Raw genomic sequence first — 20,140 nt, 5'->3', positions numbered from 1 at the left:
TTCAGAATTTGTTATTGAAATGTTTAAGAATAAACTTTTTTCAAAAAAAGAAAAAAAGGAAAAAAAAGATGCGCATTCGTCTCCCAACGATTCCTCATGGTTTCTGTCTTTATAATCGAAAATGTATATATTGCTTTTTTTACGACGGTGAATTCAAGCCACTCGTTTATAAACGACAAAGCCGGAAAACAAATCTATGTGACGTATAGATCTCTTTTTTTCTTTTAGCAAAAATGTCACAGTTTTTCCCTCGGACTTTCCGTTTTTCGTCGGACTTTTTTGTTGCGTGTGCGATATTAATTGACACGCGGTGCTTTTCAGGGACGAAAACTTCGTCGAAAGTTTATGATGAACATCAAATGTCTTCGAGGCGGAACACATTATTGGAGAACACGATTGTGGTGTACTTGCGGTATACATTCAGCTGGAAGAAGGAACGATTGTTTTTACCTGGGAAGTATTGTTCCCTGGAGAACAGTGATCGAGAAATATTGACAAGTGACGAGATCTGATGCTATAAATTGAAATAGACAGAAATGAGTTTCTTCACTTAAGTTTTGATACATCCTGTTCTCGTTTGTCCGTCGTCATCCGAGGTCGTTTGATCACTGTTGTAATTATCCGTCATTTGATTACCACTGTGAGATATATTCAGCAATAATAACTACTGACCGTGAAGCATGCATGGACGATAATAACAACCCGAGCGAAGAGAATCTCAACGTCGTCGGGTGCGTGTCGCGGGATCCTCTCTGACACTGTGACTTTTGTTTCCAGGTTTCTGTGCGTCCTTCAGGTTGATGAAAGACATAGGCGGCTATTTACGCTATAGGAATATGTGTAACAAGAGCCTGCGTTTCCCTTGCGTGAATTGTACGAGCGTCTACAGCAAGAAGGCCAGCCTAATGACGCACCTGAGGTACGAGTGCGGCCAACCGCCTCGTTTCAAGTGCCCGTATTGCGGTCTCCTGTCGAAGAAGAACTCGAACATACGGCAGCATATACGGAGGAAGCACGAGAACTGCGTCGTTTACGTGCAAGACACTCGCTGCTCGTCTACTTTTGCCCCCCGTGTCGGTCGTTCATGATTGCATTTCAATAAAGTATGCCATTGTAATAAACTTCAATTTTCCACAAGACCGATATTGTCCAATCGCCTATGCTTTGACCGCATGATCCCGATGGCCACTGCGATCCTCAACCGGTCGACCCTGTCCATTCTTCTCGTGGGATCACGCGTATCGAACGCTGAATACGCCCTTCTGATTCTTAAACAGAGACAGCGTTGCGCATGACATACTGAGAAATGAATTTCGTTGGATCTATCTGACAATGGACAACCAAACGCGTTTTGGTTGAAGGAAACGACATTTCTAGCTTTCATGAACCAGATTTGGTTTTTATAATCTGAAATTATTTTTATTTCAACTAAAATATGTTTGATTGTCCACGCTGAGAGGAAAAAGTGCTACATTCAAGTAAATATTTGCTAAGGAGTATTGGAGTAATTATTTTACTTTGATTAGATAAATATTATAAGTTAAGATATATAAGTAAATATTATAAGTAAACATTACTTGAATGTAGCACTTTTCCAATGTACTACATTCAAATAATATTTACTTCATTCATGTAAAATAATTACTCCAATATTCCAATATTTTTTAGCAAATATTTGTTTGTATGTTCCACTTTTTCTTTCAGTATATTGTTAGGTAAGTTCAATCAAATTCATTTCTCAGTATATATATGTTAAGGTGGTCATAGAGGCACAGGTTTATCAGAAGATCTGTTCCAAAGGTCTTTCTCGCGGGCAACTTTCATTTCGAAAATTGTTCACGGAAAGGCTTACGACAGGCTTGCCTGTCGATTTTAAGAATTTAAAAATCTGCAAATAGTTTTGGTGTATCTCATACAATGAACGAAGATGAAACTAATTAGGTTAGCGATTATTCTTATACCTAAGAAAAATGAAACAAAAATTAGGTGCATTGAGTTATTAAAAAAATTGCGGTTATAACTCGACGACTGTAAGAATTATCTAGGAATGGGGGAGATAAAACACACGCGTGCGCACGCGCGGTATTATAAAAAATGTACAGAATTATATAAAACTTCAAATCGGCATGCAATCTGTAGCAAGCCTTTGCATATACGGGCAATTTTCTAGACGAGAATTGTTCTCGAATGATCTGCGGGGCAGGCATTTCGGTAAATCTTTGCGTCTATGGCCACCTTTACGCGCTCATATAAGCGAAACAACAGTTGGAATTAAAAGGGCGCACTCAGCGGTGCGCTATATCGTTCAGAAAGAGGTTCCAGATACATCATTCTTCGCTCGAGCTGGGTTTCTCTCCCGATGACCTGGATGACTTTTTAATTCAGAGTCACCTGTCGCGCGCGTTCTTCGACGCGAGTTCGTTGAAGGCGTTGATTTCGTCCACTCGGCGAGTTCCTTCGCTCGTCCGCTGCTAGTCGCACGCACCTCCGCCCGCTCTTCTAACTGTCCCTTGTACTTTCAGTTTTCAGGCTCGCCGGCAGGACGAGCGGCCGGTCTCTACGCTGTCCGAACTGCACGAGCGTCTTTCTCAGGCGGAAAGGGCTACGGGAGCACCAGATCTACCAGTGTGGTCAGCCACCGAGGTTCCAGTGTCCTTACTGTAACCACCGCTCGAAACTGATATCGAATCTTTACAAGCACGTGCGCCGTAGACACCGCGGCGAGTCGGTCTGGTGTATCGATCTGAAGCGGAAGTGACGGGTGTGCAGCGTTCTCTTGCCGGTATCGTTCGCGATACGCCGTGTTCGTTGCCACGATCAAATATAACCGACGAGATCACCGTCCGCCGACGTAACCACTCTCTAACGATCTCCCTCGCTCGTAAAGGCTGCTACTCGTGCACGCGGACGTCGTCCTCTTTTCGGGAACTAATTCTCTCTGCGCAGACACCTTGCCGGTATAGAAACGCAAACCTCCTCTAACACGTACCCGCCTGATCCCGGCGATATAACATTTCTCTTCTAACACCTCTCGTTCACTCTCCCGCTTGTCGGGGATCGGCGAGTTTATTTCGAGAGAGAGAGAGAGAGAGAGAGAGAGAGAGAGAGAGAGAGAGAGAGAGACGTCTTGCGGATATCTGACGAGGACCGTTCGTCGCGCCTTGCAGTTCCTCTCTTCTGCTTGCAGACGAAATCTTTCCGTTCGTGCGGGCCTTCGACGAGGACGTGTCGAAGCTGCGACGCGAATCCAAGTTTCCCTGTCCGAAATGCAGCAGCGTCTTCAACCGGAAGAACAACCTGCAGAAGCACCTCAAGTACGAGTGCGGGCAGTCGCCGAGGTTCCAGTGCCCCTACTGCCTTTACCGCTCTAAGAAGACCTCGAACGTACGCGCGCACGTCCGCAGTCTTCACCCCGGTTGCGACGTTTACGTGATCGACCTGACTTGCGTTTAACCGTTCAGCTGTGCTGACTGTGCGCGCGGGTGAGATTGTTTCGGGAGTCTGTTCGGCGATGTGAATGAAACACAGTCCATCGGTGCTCACTCAAGGAGATCCACGAGAAGCAATGCGTCGTATCGGGTGTTTCCCTTCCGACGAAGAATAAAAAAATATTTATTACTTTGAGAAGACAGGATGCTCGATTCGTTGAACTCAATGTCCCGCTTCGTGTCACGTCTAGCTTCGAAGACACGGGAACGAACTGTTCGAATGTGTTGTTTTATTCCGTGTAAAACCGTCTAAAGTACGCTTCGTCTCTCGTGCTGAGAGCCGTAACAGCTTTTACTAAAAACGAGAGTAACTCATGACTTCTTAGCCATTACGTAACAATTGAATAGTCGAACGTCACAAGTTCCACGGTGAACATCGTTTATTCAAGTATTCGTGGTTTTACTTTTTCCTTGGTTGCCGAGAGAGACGAAAAGAGAATTGGCAGCCTAAGGTTTTAATCGATTGTCCGCGATTAATTGATCGAAGGACGCGCATTCTGTGGTGATACGAAGCCGGAACACGAGTTTTGTGAATTTTCCGGTAGAACCTGGACGGTAGAGCCTGGGTTTGACAAGATCGCCGTGTTCAAACTGAATAGACGACTACGATCGGATCCGTGCATTCGCATCTGTATGTATTTGAATTCTCTCGTATGCATGTATCGTTATCCTATGTGTACAATTGTCGTAACAACAACACGTATACGAGTTATTAATTATACTTATGTGTGAATTATTATTTTCTTTTGCTACAAGACGACCACTTCTCTCCCCTTTTCTCTCTCTCTCTCTCTCTCTCTCTCTCTCTCTATCTATTTATTTATCTATCTATCTATCTATCTATCTATCCATCTATCTATCCATCTATCTATCTAAAGCCAGCTTGAATATCTAACCGATCATCATCAGCAGTTTCTCCCCGTCGGAGGCTTTTTCAAATCACCGAGATGGGAGAGCATCGTTAGCCGGCAGGATGTTCTTTCAGCGTCTGTCTCTTCTGTTCCGTCCATGCGATTGCTACGTTAATTAATAAAAATAAACAAAGAAACGAACATCACAAACCGATCATTGTGAGCAGCATCCTTGTCGAACTCTGACGAGTCCCGAACGTTTTCTTGCAGATATCATGCATCTGGGCGGCTTCGATATACCACCCAGCGCGCCGAACATCATGACGACGGGTCGTGTGAGTCGGGGCATGGGCAGGTTCCCTTGCCCGAAGTGTTCGAGCATCTTCAACCGGAAGAATAACCTCTACTCGCACCTGAAGTTCGAATGCGGGCAGTTGCCGAGATTCGGCTGTCCCTATTGCGACTACACCTCGAAGAAGGCGTCTAATATACGCGCCCACGTGCGCAGAAAGCACTACGGCAAGAAAGTCGACGTGATCGACTTCCTTTTCGCGAGTATCTTTTAACGTCCTCATGGAAGATACCGCCGCCAGCATCGGAAATCTCTCCGGCGCGAATATGTCGCGGGATGAACCTCGCTTTCCATCGTAAAACGCACAGGCCTATATTTTGAACTCACTTTTATCGATAAAAGCAGCTATAAATGTGATTCCTCGATCAATCAGGTGGTTTCCAAACCACTTTTAGAGACACTTTTACTAATAAAAGTGAACTGAGAATATTGACTATAGTGTCTAAATCTAACCAAGAAGCATTCCGTTTTTCCTTCGTTCGCGATCTCGGTGAGAATGAAAGGCTCGTCGACGTATTTGTGCATATAACTCGTATTCGCGCGAACCATCTTTCGATCGGACTCGTTTCGTCGGAAATTCGTCTGAAATTAGCCTGAAATTTGCCGATACAAATGCAGTTAATTCATTAAAGCTCATGATTAGACCAGTAAGGTTAACAAAAAACCACCAATTATAAATAGGGCCGGAATATAAAAAACCATATTGGACATAAAAAGCACCCCGCAAAAACAATTTTGCAATTGTTATAAACAAATTATTAAATGTTGGCTGTGGCTGATTACATCAATCGATTGTATGGAAACGGTTACACAAAAAATATATATCACTTTTCCTCATAGCGTCTTCCGTTTATGCAAGAAAAATAAACATTATAGTTTATTGAAGGTCGATTCAGCCTACGGTTGGATCATTGAGGTTGACAAAAGATTAACAATTGCAAGTAGGACTGGAGCATGAAAGACTATATATAAAATGTAGGAATCAATTTTGCAATAAATTGTTATAAACAAATTGTTAAATGTTGATTGCGGGACAAGGCTGATTACGCTAATCGATTCTATGGAGAGAGTTACATAAAAAACGTGTATCACTTTTCCTTGTAGCATCCTCCGTTTGTGCAATAAAAAAAATATATAAATATTATAGTTTATTGAAAGTTGCTTCAACCCAGGTTCAGTAAGATTAGCAAAAAACAATTATTGGGAATAAAAGCATAGGAAAATATTTCTAACATAAAAAGCACATTACAAGATTCAAATTCACAAAAAAAAAATTATAAACCTTTCTCTAAAAATAATTGCAAAATTGATTTTTGTAATGTGCTTTTTATGTCAGAAATGTCTTCCTCTGCTTTAATTTCCAATTATTATTTTTTTCTAATCTGATTTAACTTGGACTGGAGCGACTTTTAATAAACGTAATGTTTATTTATTTTTTTTTATATAAACGGAGGACGCTACGAGGGAAAGTGACATATATTTTTTATGTAACTTCTTCCATAGAATCGATTAGCATAGTCAGTTTTGTCCTACAGGCAACATTTAATAATTTGTTTATAGCAATTTATTGCTAAGTTAATTTTTGCGGGATACCTTTTATATATAATATGATTTTTCATGCTCTAGTCCTATTTGCAATTGTTGGTCTTTGGCTAACTTTAATGGTCTAGCCATGGGCTGGAGCGACTTTCAATAAACCATAATGTTTATTTATTTATTTTTTTATATAAACGGAAGACACTATGAGGAAAAATAATACATATTTTTTCACGTAACTTTTTCCGTGGAATCGATTGGCGTAATCAGTTTTGTTCTACAGCCAACATTTAACAATTTGTTTGTAAAAATTTATTGCAAAATTGGCTTTTGCGGAGTACTTTTTATATCCAATATGGTTTTTCATGCTCCGGTCCTATTTGCCGTTGTTGGTTTTTTATCAAGCTTATTGGTCCAGCCATGGGCTTTAATGTGTTAATGTCTACGCAGTATCCACTCTTTACCGAGAATCTTTCGAACAAAGTCGCACACCTATAAAGTCTTCCTTCATATCGCATATCTCGATTATCTGCCGTTTTTATTGCCCAACTGGAGGCTCGGCGAACGCGTTCTCGCACCGGCCGATTTCTCTTTCCCTCTGTACGGAGATATATACATCACCGTCCCTGTTTGACACCATTAGAAAACAAAAAGAAAGAAAACTGCAACTCGAAGAATCGTTTGACACGCACGAACCGTCGATCACCCCTTCCCCACCTTTGCGCCGTCTTCGTGCCTGAAGATACCGGTGGCTCTATGAGAGGAGCTTTGACGCGAGCGGCGCGTCTGCTTTGTGTTGCAGGCCTGAATTACTGTATGTTCGCCGCGATGCCGTCCGTCACGCGAAGCTACGTTCTCCAGTCTTACGACCCGTCGGCGATCACGACGACGAGCACGACGACGGCGATCTCGGCGTCGATGATCGACGCGGGGAGGAACGCCCGGGTGCTCAGCGGGAAGTTTCCCTGTTCGAACTGCAGCAGCGTCTTCAGTCGCAAGGGCGGTCTGACCTACCATCAGAAATTTGAGTGCGGTCAGAAGCCGCGCTTCAATTGCCCCTACTGCGTCTACCGCGCCCGGCACATTTCGAACGCGCGCCGCCACGTGCGCAAGTGCCACCCCGGCCGGGACGTGTACACGGTCGACCTGTGCAAGGTGCTGCAGCCGCGCGACCCTTGAGACCAGGCGAGCCGTCGCGGGACCGTCACCCCTCGTTGTCTCGAAGAACACGCGACGACGCCGCCGCCTGGAGCCTCGCTCGTCTCGCGCGAAACGCGACGTCGCGCGAAGATCTCGAAGTGAACCCGCACGCCCAGGAAGAACGGTAGAGACCGAAGACTTTATTTTTAGCGAGCGATTTCGCTCGAGACAATGAGGAGTTGAGATTCTGTATTGTATCGACACGGGTCCCTCTTCTCTTTTCCAGAGGTGCTGGCAATCCCGGAGCTTCCGTCGCGTGCGAATCTCGGTACTTGCTCGGTCGACTCGAAGAGAAGTTTCGCTCGCAGCCATGAGCGCCGAAGATGTGTGTGGCGGCGTTTCACCTCGCTCGCGTCTTGAAGAGTGTATGTGTGTGTGTGTGTGTGTGTATCAGCGTGATTCCGTGAGCAGAGAGAGATCTCTTTTGGACGATTGATCTTCGACTTCGTTGTAGAATGCTGCACGATGGGGGGGATCAGTGCCAAATAGTGTTTTCCGATTTCAGCCGTGATTTGGGTTTCGCGACGATTCGGGCGTGCCCGACTACATCAGACACCGAATGATTCATGGAGAAAATTTGTAAAAAGAGGTTGCAAAGATTTCTTACTGTTGGAACTGTAAAAACTTAGATTTTTGAATCGTGATACTCAACACAGTGATTACACTTATACTTTAGTTACAGATGATTGCGAAAAATACTTTTAGCTGTACACGAGTGAGTTTCGAAAAGTTGAGTTGCGGCTTCACCGCATGGAGAATTATTGTATAAATAGAATAAATAGGATGTAACACTTCTACACAATGTATGATAATATTTTTCTGACGTCTTGACGTGTGCAAACATTGTTAATCTGAATATGGACGTTTCGTTACCCGCTTTCATGAATAATCCGTCTGTAGAAAAAATTAACTGAGAGCTCATATCGCTTCCGACGCAGCGTAAACGTTCAGAATGTCTTGAAGATATCCTGAAGATGTATAAAACAAGATAGATATCCTTCGGGCGTCTTTAAAATATCTTTTGGACACTAATGTTATGTGGATTATTATTGAATATACGTTTTAAATAATTGTTATGGTTTCTATAAAGGTATTATTGGTCGAAAGAACCATTATTTATTATTATTATAAAAAAATTAACAATCCCTGTTCAAATATTATTAACTTTTGTAATGAATCAGTACCTCTTGTATATTAGAACAAAGAATTTCCTAATGTTTGCAATCGCATTGCCATATCTTATTATGGTTACTTTTAGAGATTATTCTTATTAGTGTCGAGTAAAATTTTCACTCGCTACTGATTGGCTAACAATTTTGAATGTGCATTCAAGAATATTTAATAATACATATGTAAATATATAATATTAGTACGTATTTTATATAACAAATACACGTTTGAAAATATTGGGTTACTTTTAGAAGAAAGACATTGATACATATACGTTTTATTTAATTTGTAAATGCGCGTTCAAAATCATGTTATTCGTTACTTGCGAAAATTTAGCTCGAGACTAATTTTTACTAAGGCTGTAAACATTCGGATAATTTAATATCAATAAATTATCTGAAATCTAAATAAAAATTTGGTATTTGAATTAAGAAGGAAATTTAAATAATCTTTATATAATTATACGATCAAGTTGTATGTGATTGGATTATTCGGATGATAATTCGAATTTTGCTATTCAAAGATTTAAATCTACTTGAAGAGTAAATCAAATTTTACCAAATTTATATAAAATCGTAAATTCAGATATTATTGGAGATTATTTAGTGTGAGAAATTAGATGAAAGATTAGACGAAAAATAAATAACGATGCGCATTTTGCCGAAGTGCCAAAATTGACTGAAATTATACATATAAATGATATATAGACGGATTCAAATCTATAATACATGTTTACAGCTTTAATTTTTACCATTTGACGCTTATCATGTTGCTCTTTAACCCTTGTAACAGGCAAGTCTGAGTTAACTCGTGCAAGCGGCACTGGCAAAATTGTGCAAGCCCGAGTTATCTCGGATTAGCGTTTTATTTTATATTGCCATGATTCGTACTAACTCGGGTAGGAAAAATAATTACATTAAAGTTATGATAACACAATATTGAAAAACTATTTTATTAGTATTTACATTGTAATGTAATCGTCAGGCGACAAACCGTGCGTTAAATGGGGTTAAACTCTACATTAAGTTCGTAATCTTGCTCTGATGAAACTTAATACATGGTGATCAGAATTGGTGGTATGGTCGAATAAAGGAATAATATTTTATATAAAGGCAAGCTGAAAAATGTTTTTTCTTTTTTTAATAGGAAATAGGAGGGTATTAAGTTTCCAATTGTCAATTCCCTCGATAACTAAGCCAAGTAGAAAAAAAAATATTTAATTTTATATTTCCGGTTTATTTTACGAGAGGAATTATATATGATGCTGGAGATACCACCGATCCTGCTATCACCTTGTGTTGCGGTGTAGCAATTATAAAATAGTATCTGATGAGAATATAATATTGTAAAACACAGTAATTAAGATCACAAAGTAGAGCCTTTATTTGCACGCATAGTCAAAATCCTACGAAGATTTTAATGTCTCAGGTTTTTTACAACTTTAACATTAAAGAGAACATTGTGATAGTTCAGTATTATTAATTTTAAGATGTATATTTTCTTTGAGTGTGTATTTGCAAATTATATTATTCACTTTGCGTCCTTTATAGGCGATTTTAAGACGTCTCCTATATGTTGTATCAACTTTTAGGTTTTTGATTTGTTGCCTCGTACGTTGAGAAAAACCACAAATGTGACTCGTCCAGCGGACAGTTTTTGCTTTTGTTTTATACGGTTCTGCGCAAATTGCGCCTATCGCATTATGTTTCATGTGTACCAAATAAAACACCATCACACTGAATATCCACACCTGTGTTTCATTTCTTGCATTTCGGAATCTTTGCCGTGCCGTACGATTCACACGTACACGCGTATATGCACTTACTTTCATGTGTACTCATACACATGCGAACAATTGAAATCGGAAAGTGCGCGGATACGTGCGAACCCTATTTAACAAATCAGTCGCAACGGTGGGACTCCTCGTCATCGTGCCACGTGATTAACGTATCGAAAAGAGGACGCGTAGGATCGAGTCGATTATTAGAACGCATTAGTGGACATACGGTCTGTAATGAGCAACTATTGAAAGTAAGAAGTACGAAACAAAAATATACTTGATTTAATATTTTAGGCTTTGGCGATGCGGAGAAATGTTTAATTTGATTTCCGAGCGCCATGTCCTTCATCGATTTGTTTGGAAAACAAATCCACGGAAGGACGTGGCACGAACTCGGGAACTAAATTAAGCAAAATTAAGATTATACTTTTCAACAGATTGCACGGGATTTATTCGACGTCGCGAGTCTATAGTGGCGTCTCCAGTGTCGGACACGTTTGATACTTTCCGACTTTAACACTTTGCGGGCCGCTGTCACGCTGACGTGACTTTTGCTCGCCAATGGTTATCGGCCGCTGTCACGCTGGCGTGACTTTTGCTCGCCAGCTGGCGTGATGGTTTGACGATCAGGAAACATTGTTTTCAACTGTTTTCCTTATTTTAGTGCCTTCTTTAATAATAATTATATACCAACTACTTATGTATCGAAAAATTGCGTAAATATCACCGTTGGTGAGCAGTAGAACCTGCGTGAATCTCGCCGGCGGCAGCGTAACGGCGCTTCGATAAATGCGCGGCCCGCAAAGTGTTAAGCTTGGTCTCAGCGTTTCGACGATTCGGTGGATTCTCACGGCGCGCGTATCATCGAAATGTTCACAAATTACCAAATCGCGTCGAGACCACCGCGAGCGGGCTGATCATTATTGACGACACTTCCCTCTCGCTTTTGTTTCAGGGTTAATGGTATTTCCGGTTGTAACCCGCATTCCGGTGTGCAACGTGGCAACGGAACGGCTAGCGCAATCACAGTATGTGATAACGCAGTGTAAGCGAATGCGGGAACTGTGTGTTGTCGCAGAATGAGGAAACGCACGATGAGGAAGCACGGAATGAGCAAACGCAGGATAGGAAATGGCAAAATAAGCAAACGCTGGATGAGCCTCAAGCCCTCGCTGTCAACGACAGTTCCTCCGCCAAGAGACAGAGGTTCCCCTGTCCCAATTGCACGAGTATCTATGGTCGTAAGAGTAATCTTCAGTATTACTTGAATTTCGAGTGCGGCCAGCTGCCCAGGTTCAATAGTCTTTACTGCCAATATCGTACCAGGCATCAGTCAAACGTGCGCGCACACGTGTGCAGGAAGCACCATGGTTGCAGCATATACGCTATCGATGTGTGCAAATTGCTGGAAAACTCTTGTACTCAGGTAGTTTAATACGCGCCGCGATCGAGAGGTCTTCTCTTGNGTTTTTAAGTTTCTGCTTAAGATTTATATATTAATATTTTTTCTGTATTTATAATATATTATCTTTTGTTCTATAGATACGTATATAATTTTGTATTTAATTGTTTAATTATTGTGCTTTGTTGTGTAGAATACGTTGATTTTACGACTAATCCTTCATTGTTGAAGATTATAATTTCGTCGTGTTAGGTGTAATTTTGTGCAATTAGGTCGGATATTTATATTTATATTTATTTTAATAGATTTATAAGAGTTGCTTTTTGATCGGTTATGCATTACATACATTTTTTGGTTAGTAACTGTTGAAAATAAATTTGGAAGGTTTTATATAATATAGATATTTATTTTCTAGGATTCTTACAATGTTTCTTTCAAAATTTTCCAAATTTTATAATTGAAATTCGAATGATTCTTAATTTTATTTTATGATTTATAAACTTTTATGGATAGAAAATATTAAGAGGACTTTGCACAATAAATATATATTAATTTGCATTCATTCACATTTTAAAATATTTTCATTTTACCTGGATTTTCTAATACATTGCTTGGAAAATCAGGAAATTCTTAGAGAATTTTTTTCGACAAACACCTTGTGGGTGTACCTCGGGAGGAAAATTTTTAAAATTTTGAAATTTTAACATGAATACGACCCATGAGGGCGACCTATTTAAAATATTTTAAACTGTGGCAAAATGGATCGCATAAATTTATCGAAGAAAAGACGTAAAAGGTTATGTATTGCTTAAATTAAGACTAGTCTATGTTCTTTGATCCTCAAGGATGGTTGATAGTATTTCATATGTTTGCGTTCGGAAACTATCTGCATTCGAAGTGAAATCTGCCTTTACCGCTATTCATTCTACTCTACTATATCCTCAGGATGGTATTTCCGAACGCAATTTAGATGTTGTGTGTTATGTTCATTGTGTCGAAAAAATAACTATATATGAATTGCAATATTTACATGAAATATATATGAATTTTGATATGAAATTGTGACGGCTTAATGACATTCGGTTTTACAGGTTATTCGGTTTGAATCGGCCAAAAAGAAACGAAAGACTTGGGGATACTTTGTTTCTTTTTCATGTATTTGTTTGTATGTATTTGTACCATGTTTTTATGCAACAATATTTTATTAAGAAAATGTTTTATTGTCATTTATAAATTGTACTTAATACTGCTTCTTGTTTCTCAAATTTGTCGGCTTCATTTATTTCTTGTCTTTATTTAATCTTTATTTATTTTTTATTTATTCTGATGCGGATTAAGCGGATTGTACGAATATGGAATTACCAAGTACAGTCGCGTTATTTTATTCGGTGCATTTGGAATTTTGCTGAAATCGATGCGTACTTATGGACAAACGCGCGAACAGTCGTTACAATCGTCCATTATCTCGTCGTGTTCCGTGTGAGAAAAAATATCCACACATTATATCCATACATACAGTTTACATCTACGATAACATCTACGATATATTTTCTAGGAAAGCGATATGTACTTATGTGTCCATCGCAGCGCATACGTGCATATGTATACACATAAATTAATGTGTAGCATATATTTATAACATATTTCGATGAAAAGAGAATCTATGTGGGAAATATCGTTGAAGAATTCGGAGAATCGAGGTGTTCTCTCGTAGGCCTAATTATGTTTGTGTGAGTGCTATTTGCCCCAATACAATAGACTGTATTATCTTACACCTCTCACCTCTTTGCACCCTCCGCCACTTACTGTCCGCCGACGAATATAGACCGGTTTCGCGTGTTCGGCACGTGTGATCACTCGTGTCAGGAGATTAACCTCGGAGAGCGCGCGATTATGTCCCGCCGTCATTGCAGGTGTAACGTTCTCGCAACGTTAGAAAATCACCGAGTCGGCAAATTGTGTTCCCCTCTATGTCGGCTATTTCTCGCGCGAGAAAAGAAATCGCCGGTGGGTGCGACTAATCGGCAGGATTTCGGATTTTTCAGGGGGGAAGTACCCGACGAGCGCGCTACATAGGTACGGCATGAGCCGGTCGGTCCGTAAGATCCAGCCGCAGCGACCTCCCTCGCAGCAGGTGCACATTTGCCCGAAGTGCGGCAGATCCTTCAATTGGCGTTACAATCTTCAGCATCACCTCAAGTACGCGTGCGGTCAGTCGCCGCGTTTCAACTGCCCGTACTGTCCCTTCCGGACGAAGCACACGTCGAACGTGCGGGCCCACGTGCGCAGGAAGCATCCGGACCGCGAGGTCTACGTCGTCGACATCCTCAGCTGGCAGCATCGGGCGGAACCGACGCTCGCGTGAGAACCTCGCCTCGGCTACCGTCGCCGGAGCGTCCACGACGACGATGACGATCGCAACCTGCCCTTGCTAAGTTCACGGTAGTCCCGAGAGAAATGCCCTTATCACGTGCATGCTTCCCCTCCCCGCCGATGCGTCCACCCTTGATATGTATACCGTTAGTATGTCGAGAGGACGCGATCTAACCTCGTCGGGGCGTCGTTCTCGACGCTCTTTCTCTCTCTCCCAGATCGACGAACTCGGCCGTTCTCGCGACTTACCCGTTCTCGTTCCCTCGAGGGACGCTCGTAGAGTCCGAGATTTAGAGATTTAGCGGAGACGCGACGCGGTTCACGGTCGTCATGGAAGGCCAAGAATGACGGGGACGTCCTGTGCTTTCTTTTTGCAGGTGTCGCATACGCGTCGTCGCGGTTCAAGCAACGAGGATATAGCTGGCAATACGCAAACAGGGCTACCGCCTTCGCGTCGTCGGGCCAGCACACGGCGAAGTTTCCCTGCGGCAATTGCAACAGCGTGTTTAGCATGAAGCACAACCTGCAATATCACCTGAGGGTCGAGTGCGGCCAATCGCCGAGGTTCAATTGCCCGTATTGCTTGTACAGGACGCGGCACCCGTCGAATGTGCGCGCCCACGTGCGCCGTATACATCCCGGTAACGCGGTCTACGTGGTGGACATTTGCAAGAATGAAGTCCCGCAGTTCTCTTGAGCGGTCCTACGCCCCACGCACTCTCTCACTCGTTATGTTTGTGTTTGACGAAATATAGATATATTTGTGTACATTGCGAGCTGAAACGCGAGATACCACGAGTGTGCATGTTACTTACTTTACTTACCACCGTTACGTCTCTGGAGTGTTTCGGATCGTGCAGTCACTTGCGTTTCTGTTCTCCTTTCTTTGTTATTTTCTGGACGCATCGTCTTGGCAGCGCGGATGAGTACCTATGGCTTCTCCTTGCGTATGTCGTGGTCGATTGTGTTCGTCTCGGCTGTTTGAGGCCACGAAGTTTGAGTGAGGGAAATTTCGTTGTCGTCTCGTCTGTGGGAGAGCTTATTGGGTATGGAAGCTTGTGATCTGATTCGGAAGTTCGAAGTGCTGAGGACACTTGTGCGTGAACGGAAGAAAATCATACTTTACGTATCGTTACATACATAAATCATCAGGATTTAATCGATCGGTTTCATTGATACGCGACCTTGATGCGAAGAAAATGAACATCTTCGTTCGTTCAAACGAGATGTAGATTAAAAGCTTAAGCAAATTTTGGTAGAACCGAGTTACTAAGGGAAACACGTCTATTGATAAGATGAAGAGGGTAAATCTTCGAGACGTTGCAAGACAATTTTATAATTCGACGAAATATGTATCGCTGTGAGAACTCTAAATTTTACCTACTAAAATTGGTATCTTTTTATGTTTTTTATGTAAACGTGACTAAAATGCTATTACATTAATAAATATTCGTATTTCACCGATCTTACAAATTCATTGTATCCTTTCATACGTGATACAGTCAGAGCTCGATTTCATCACTTTCTGCACATTTTCCCGTATTTTTCCATACAGCATAGATTTCGATTAGAATACCTAGTCCACTAGTTATCCTGATATAGGCTATCTTATTGCGTCACCAATTGGAAATCCTCTTCTTATCCCAAATATGGGACGAAGTCTCTTTTCCGCGATGCTGATTGACTTTGTGCCGCGTGACTTTGTGTCATCGTTAGAATCGAGAGACAATTCGAATATTAGATTATTAGGACACAAACGGGATTATATTTTTAATATTACTATGCTCAATAGCGCGCGCGTGACGTGTGTATGTGTGTGTGTGTGCATGTGTACTTGTTAAGTGCAAATATTTGAAGTGCTCCGTACATTTTGTTCAGTCATAATGTAAACTAGAAAAATCTTTGAAGGAAAAACGTTAGGAGTGACCAAGTAGGATCTGCTTAAGTTTCCCACTTAAAATCGTATGTTTGGAGCACTACACTTCTCGCCAGAACCCGCGTAGGATTTCCCGGCTAGAGGCCACAATTATTTCGGGAAATCGGACTGGATCCCAATTAGATCCCGAGAAATTTTCTATGCGGGTTATAGAGAGATAAGCACACATCTCCTCTTTAGATCCGTTAATTTAAGAGTTACACGACTTCCTCGTCGGGGAACGATCTTGTCGATCGTTTCGATCGTGTGAAGATGTCTTGAGAGTGACTCGAGAAGAAAATCGGATAAGAGTCTGCGCCGCGCATCTCCGTATCCGAGCGCATCTCACCGCAAACGTGAGCGCAGCGACGTTGCATAGCAACGTGCTCCACGTTTCCCGCGCCTAATCGCGCCGTGAACTTTTCTGTTCTCAGACACTTATCTGGCCAACGCGCAACGGTATTACGTGCAATCGTCTCAGTGCGTCTACAAGGCCGACGGGACGCCCTTGATGAAGAGGTATTACCCGTGCCATAAGTGCGGCAAGTCGTTCACGCGCAAGAACAACCTGTACAATCACCTCAAGTTCCAATGCGGCCAGCTGCCCAAGTTCAACTGTCCCTATTGCACGTATCGCACGAAGCACTCGTCGAACGTGAGGTCTCACGTGCGCAGAATACATCCCGACCAGCAAGTCTACGTTCTCGACTTGCGCATGAAGCAGGAAAATCAAACGAGATGAGCATCGCGAACTGCACTTCACGCAGGAAGAGATTACGACATTCCATCGGCTGCAGTCCATCCTTTCGTGTATCCTGAACGAGACAGCCGCGTGACCGCGACGTTGATCGATCGAGCAATAGCTTCCATTTTTAGACGCTTTATTATTTTGACATATTTTTATCTTTGATCTTTGAAGTGTTTTTTTTTCTTTTGTTTTTTCGTTTAATTCGTCCTTCTCTCGTTCTTTTATTTCTCTTTTTTATGTGTTTTTTCTATCCTGTAGCTTGTGAAAATATATCGATTTGTTTTTATCGTTGCGCTGTTTGGCATGTTTGTTTTTTTTTTTTTTTTTCCGGAGAGGGTCTGATCATGACTAAAGTGTATCAGCGATATCGCCCCGGAATTACGTGCATCTTTATCGCGAAACAGGATAGCCGGGGAATCGTTTGCCAATAGTTTGTGTTTCTCGGAGATTGTTATAAGTATTATTGACAACATGATGTATACGTTCCGTTGAGTTTCTTCTTATTTCGTTCTCGACGGCGATTGCATGTGTGTGATCTCTTTTCATCGCTTCTCGTCGTCGTGCGACGATCGTTAGACCCGCGACGAAATGAATGTAGATTCTATAAGTGTACTTCCAGTATCATTATACACAGAGAGTGAAATAAATTATTTGTTTATTAAACTCTCCCCGAATCTTTCTCGTGCCGCACGTTTCTCCGAAACGCCACCTGTTCCGTTATATCGCACGCTTATAGGTTTAATTCTAAGTATAGCTGTAATTGTAGTGTGTCACGGACGCGCGTAGAGGACCTCCTGACGCTCAGACGCGAGAAGACCGATCGGAAGCGCGATGCAATCGTTCCTCGCGATCCCTTTCGTTCGGAAGTTCGCGACTCCGCGAATCGATTTTCCTCTTCCGTCGGACGCGCGTGTTCCCAAACGGAATGCAGGAAAGCCGTCGGTCCAAGCTCGAACTGAGACGTCGCATCGCTCAGCGGATCAATCGCGTATCGGCCGAGACCGAGCACCGTACTGTTCGTCTGTGCGTTAGCTTCGCGATGTAATCGCGATAGTGTAAGAAACAGCCGTGCGGCCGATTCTGCGTGCTGTCAATGATCGATCTTCTGTTACAGGCCTCGTTCCTCATTACAGCTGGTTCTCCTCGTTCCCTTCGGTGGAGTACGGCCGGCCGGCCGTGCAGAATCAAATGACGCCGCCGCACAAGAAATTCCACTGCGTGAACGCCTGCGGGAGTTCCTTCACCCACCGTGGCTCGTTGACGCGGCATCTACGTTACGAGTGCCAGCAGGATCCGCGATTCAAGTGCCCGTCCTGCGATTTCCGCTCGAGATGGACCTCCGACGTGTATAAGCACGTGCGCAAACGGCACGCGGGTGTCACCGTGAGCTGCATCGATATCGGCAGAAGATGAATCATAAGTTCTTGCTCGCGCGCATTGTTGACGAAGCTCGATACAGAGATTTATCAGAGACACCTGCATCTGTACAAGTTGTTGCATTAATACATAGGTCATTACGAACGGCTTGTCGTTTCACGGGCTCATTATAGTCCACAATAGGTGGCAGTAAGCTTTTGGCCCTTCGCTCTGTGCAATCAAATGTAACATAATTTCTGACAAAAGGCGTTTCTTGCCCTGTCAGAAGTTGCTATAAATCTTAGGAATTGCGACGCCTGGCAGTGCTGAGAATGTTTTTTGGTAAAAATTACGTTACCACTTGGCGTTTAGAGCAAAAGGCCAAATATTTGCTACACATATTGTGGACGCGGACTTAAATTTTGGCGGCATACTCGGTTGTGCATATTTTTGGGAGTGAGATTGGGAATGTGTGTAACGCCAAGACCTACTGAATCCGTGCATGAATGATCGCCTGCCAACGAGCGGCTATACAATATAGACTATATGCCGGTGCAATACAATCTGTACAGTCGTGGACAGAAAGATTGTCCCATTCCTTAAGTGGATATTAGATATCGGGAAGTTCGAATTAGGCGCGTAATTCCTGAATATTCATCATGACTGCTGCTTTGGAACATCCTTGCTGATTCACGGAATAATCAGCAGTCATGATGCACGAGATTTCGGAAATGATACTCCGAATTCGAAATTTCCGATATTACAATGTCCAGAAGATGGGACAATCTTTCTGTCTGCAACTGTATAGTTGGTGTCATACATTTTATACCGTTCCCTAGATCGAAAATAACATAATTTCAGTCTTCATAAATACACATAACGTCAAAACCATTATAACTAGAGCCATATTATAACCTATTATAATTAGAGAGTTACTTGTGCGACTTACAATCTTACGAATTGTGTATAAGGCTCAACAATTTGTAATTTTCCGTCTAGAGAATGGTACAACATATTTGACGCACACTGTACCTCTTTTCACTTTCTGTTGCAGTGTATGTGTGTGTGACATGGGTGATTTATCACGACGTATGCATCTGTGCGTTTATGCGACCTTTCTTACATTTATTAATTTAGCTTTTGTAAATTTATTGATTGTAAATAAATATGTCTCGAATGACAATAACACTTTCGCAATAACACCTGTGCTCGTTTTATGGCGCTGCATCAAGTGGTTTTTTTCTCCCGTTCCAAACGACCTCCCCTGTGTCTTTCAACATTTTCGTTGAGTTGATCTTGATTGATGCTATTTGACAGCAGGGTTTCAGCTCGAAAGATGCGCACATGACGATGTTTATCTCTTGATTTTCTTCCTCTGACAGCATTAACGCGCTATTGTCTTCGGCCTCTTGTCTCTGGTCACCGATTCATCATGGATAGCGTTGACTATGTTGTCCGGTGTTTTTCTCAGCAACGTTGAAGAGAACATTTGCTCGTCGCTGACGATTCTTTCGTAAGGACAATATGAAATTGCAGCTGCCAGTTGACTAAGGTTTCTTATTATTTTCCAGGCGTCAGCCCGATCGTTCCGCTCTGAATATCTTCGGGGGCCTTTTCGCATCCGCGAAGAAGTATCGGTATATCACTGTTTCCAGTACTTCCTGTTCTGTAGACCAGAACCTTCGCGCATTGTACGTCAAGGCCTCGGTCTTTTCTGAATGAACTCTTGGATGTAGCGGCCTTGGCTGATGATATCGCTGTGATTCAAGAATTCTTCATTTTAGTGGCACTAGCGCAATATAAACACACAAGCTATATTCAAGAAAAAACGTATTCAAGAGAAACATTCATATAACATAATTATAATAATATATTATATTGTTGCGGCTTCTTTCGCACCGCAATAACAATATATATAATATTATACAGGGTGTCCCAGACCACCCGTCTCACCCGATTTTTTTGTAAA

At 42.2% G+C, this 20,140-nt stretch overlaps 3 protein-coding genes and 1 long non-coding RNA gene across 4 annotated transcripts; all 4 read left to right on the top strand.

Annotated features, from left to right (window-relative positions):
- Positions 1–684: 684 nt before the first annotated feature.
- On the top strand, positions 685–10,338 carry LOC106751474 (zinc finger protein 64 homolog, isoforms 3 and 4-like). Its single transcript, XM_014632373.1, has 6 exons — positions 685–731; positions 797–1,036; positions 2,523–2,660; positions 3,168–3,384; positions 3,966–4,119; positions 4,610–10,338. The coding sequence occupies exons 1-6, from the start codon at positions 685–687 to the stop codon at positions 4,903–4,905; spliced, it is 1,092 nt and encodes a 363-aa protein (XP_014487859.1). The 3' UTR covers positions 4,906–10,338.
- A 999-nt stretch (positions 10,339–11,337) lies between these two features.
- On the top strand, positions 11,338–11,812 carry LOC106751473. The gene is made up of 2 exons (XM_014632372.1): positions 11,338–11,367; positions 11,456–11,812. The coding sequence occupies exons 1-2, from the start codon at positions 11,338–11,340 to the stop codon at positions 11,810–11,812; spliced, it is 387 nt and encodes a 128-aa protein (XP_014487858.1).
- A 523-nt stretch (positions 11,813–12,335) lies between these two features.
- LOC106751475 lies at positions 12,336–15,612 on the top strand. Its single transcript, XR_001375064.1, has 2 exons — positions 12,336–14,221; positions 14,530–15,612. It is a non-coding gene; the product is annotated as an uncharacterized LOC106751475 (long non-coding RNA).
- An 873-nt stretch (positions 15,613–16,485) lies between these two features.
- Positions 16,486–17,012, top strand: LOC106751472 (zinc finger X-chromosomal protein-like; the record flags this gene model as incomplete). The annotated part of the gene is made up of 1 exon (XM_014632371.1): positions 16,486–17,012. A coding segment is annotated over one exon (324 nt), but the record flags the coding sequence as incomplete, so codon positions are not given.
- Between the last annotated feature and the right edge of the window lie 3,128 nt (positions 17,013–20,140).

The sequence above is a fragment of the Dinoponera quadriceps genome, unplaced genomic scaffold (genome assembly GCF_001313825.1).
Source record: "Dinoponera quadriceps isolate SergipeBrazil2010 unplaced genomic scaffold, ASM131382v1 scaffold13807, whole genome shotgun sequence".
NCBI classification, from domain to species: Eukaryota; Metazoa; Arthropoda; class Insecta; order Hymenoptera; family Formicidae; genus Dinoponera; species Dinoponera quadriceps.
Note: the sequence above shows the minus strand (reverse complement) of the source record. Positions and strands in the feature narration are given on the sequence as shown.

Coding starts and splice junctions, on each gene's coding strand:
- LOC106751474 (XM_014632373.1), top strand. CDS start 685: ATGGACGATAATAACAACCCGAGCGAAGAGAATCTCAACGTCGTCGG. Junction 1,037..2,522: donor GAGAACTGCGTCGTTTACGT/GCAAGACACTCG, acceptor TTGTACTTTCAG/TTTTCAGGCTCGCCGGCAGG. Junction 2,661..3,167: donor GAGGTTCCAGTGTCCTTACT/GTAACCACCGCT, acceptor CGCGCCTTGCAG/TTCCTCTCTTCTGCTTGCAG.
- LOC106751473 (XM_014632372.1), top strand. CDS start 11,338: ATGGTATTTCCGGTTGTAACCCGCATTCCG. Junction 11,368..11,455: donor CGGTTGTAACCCGCATTCCG/GTGTGCAACGTG, acceptor GTGTTGTCGCAG/AATGAGGAAACGCACGATGA.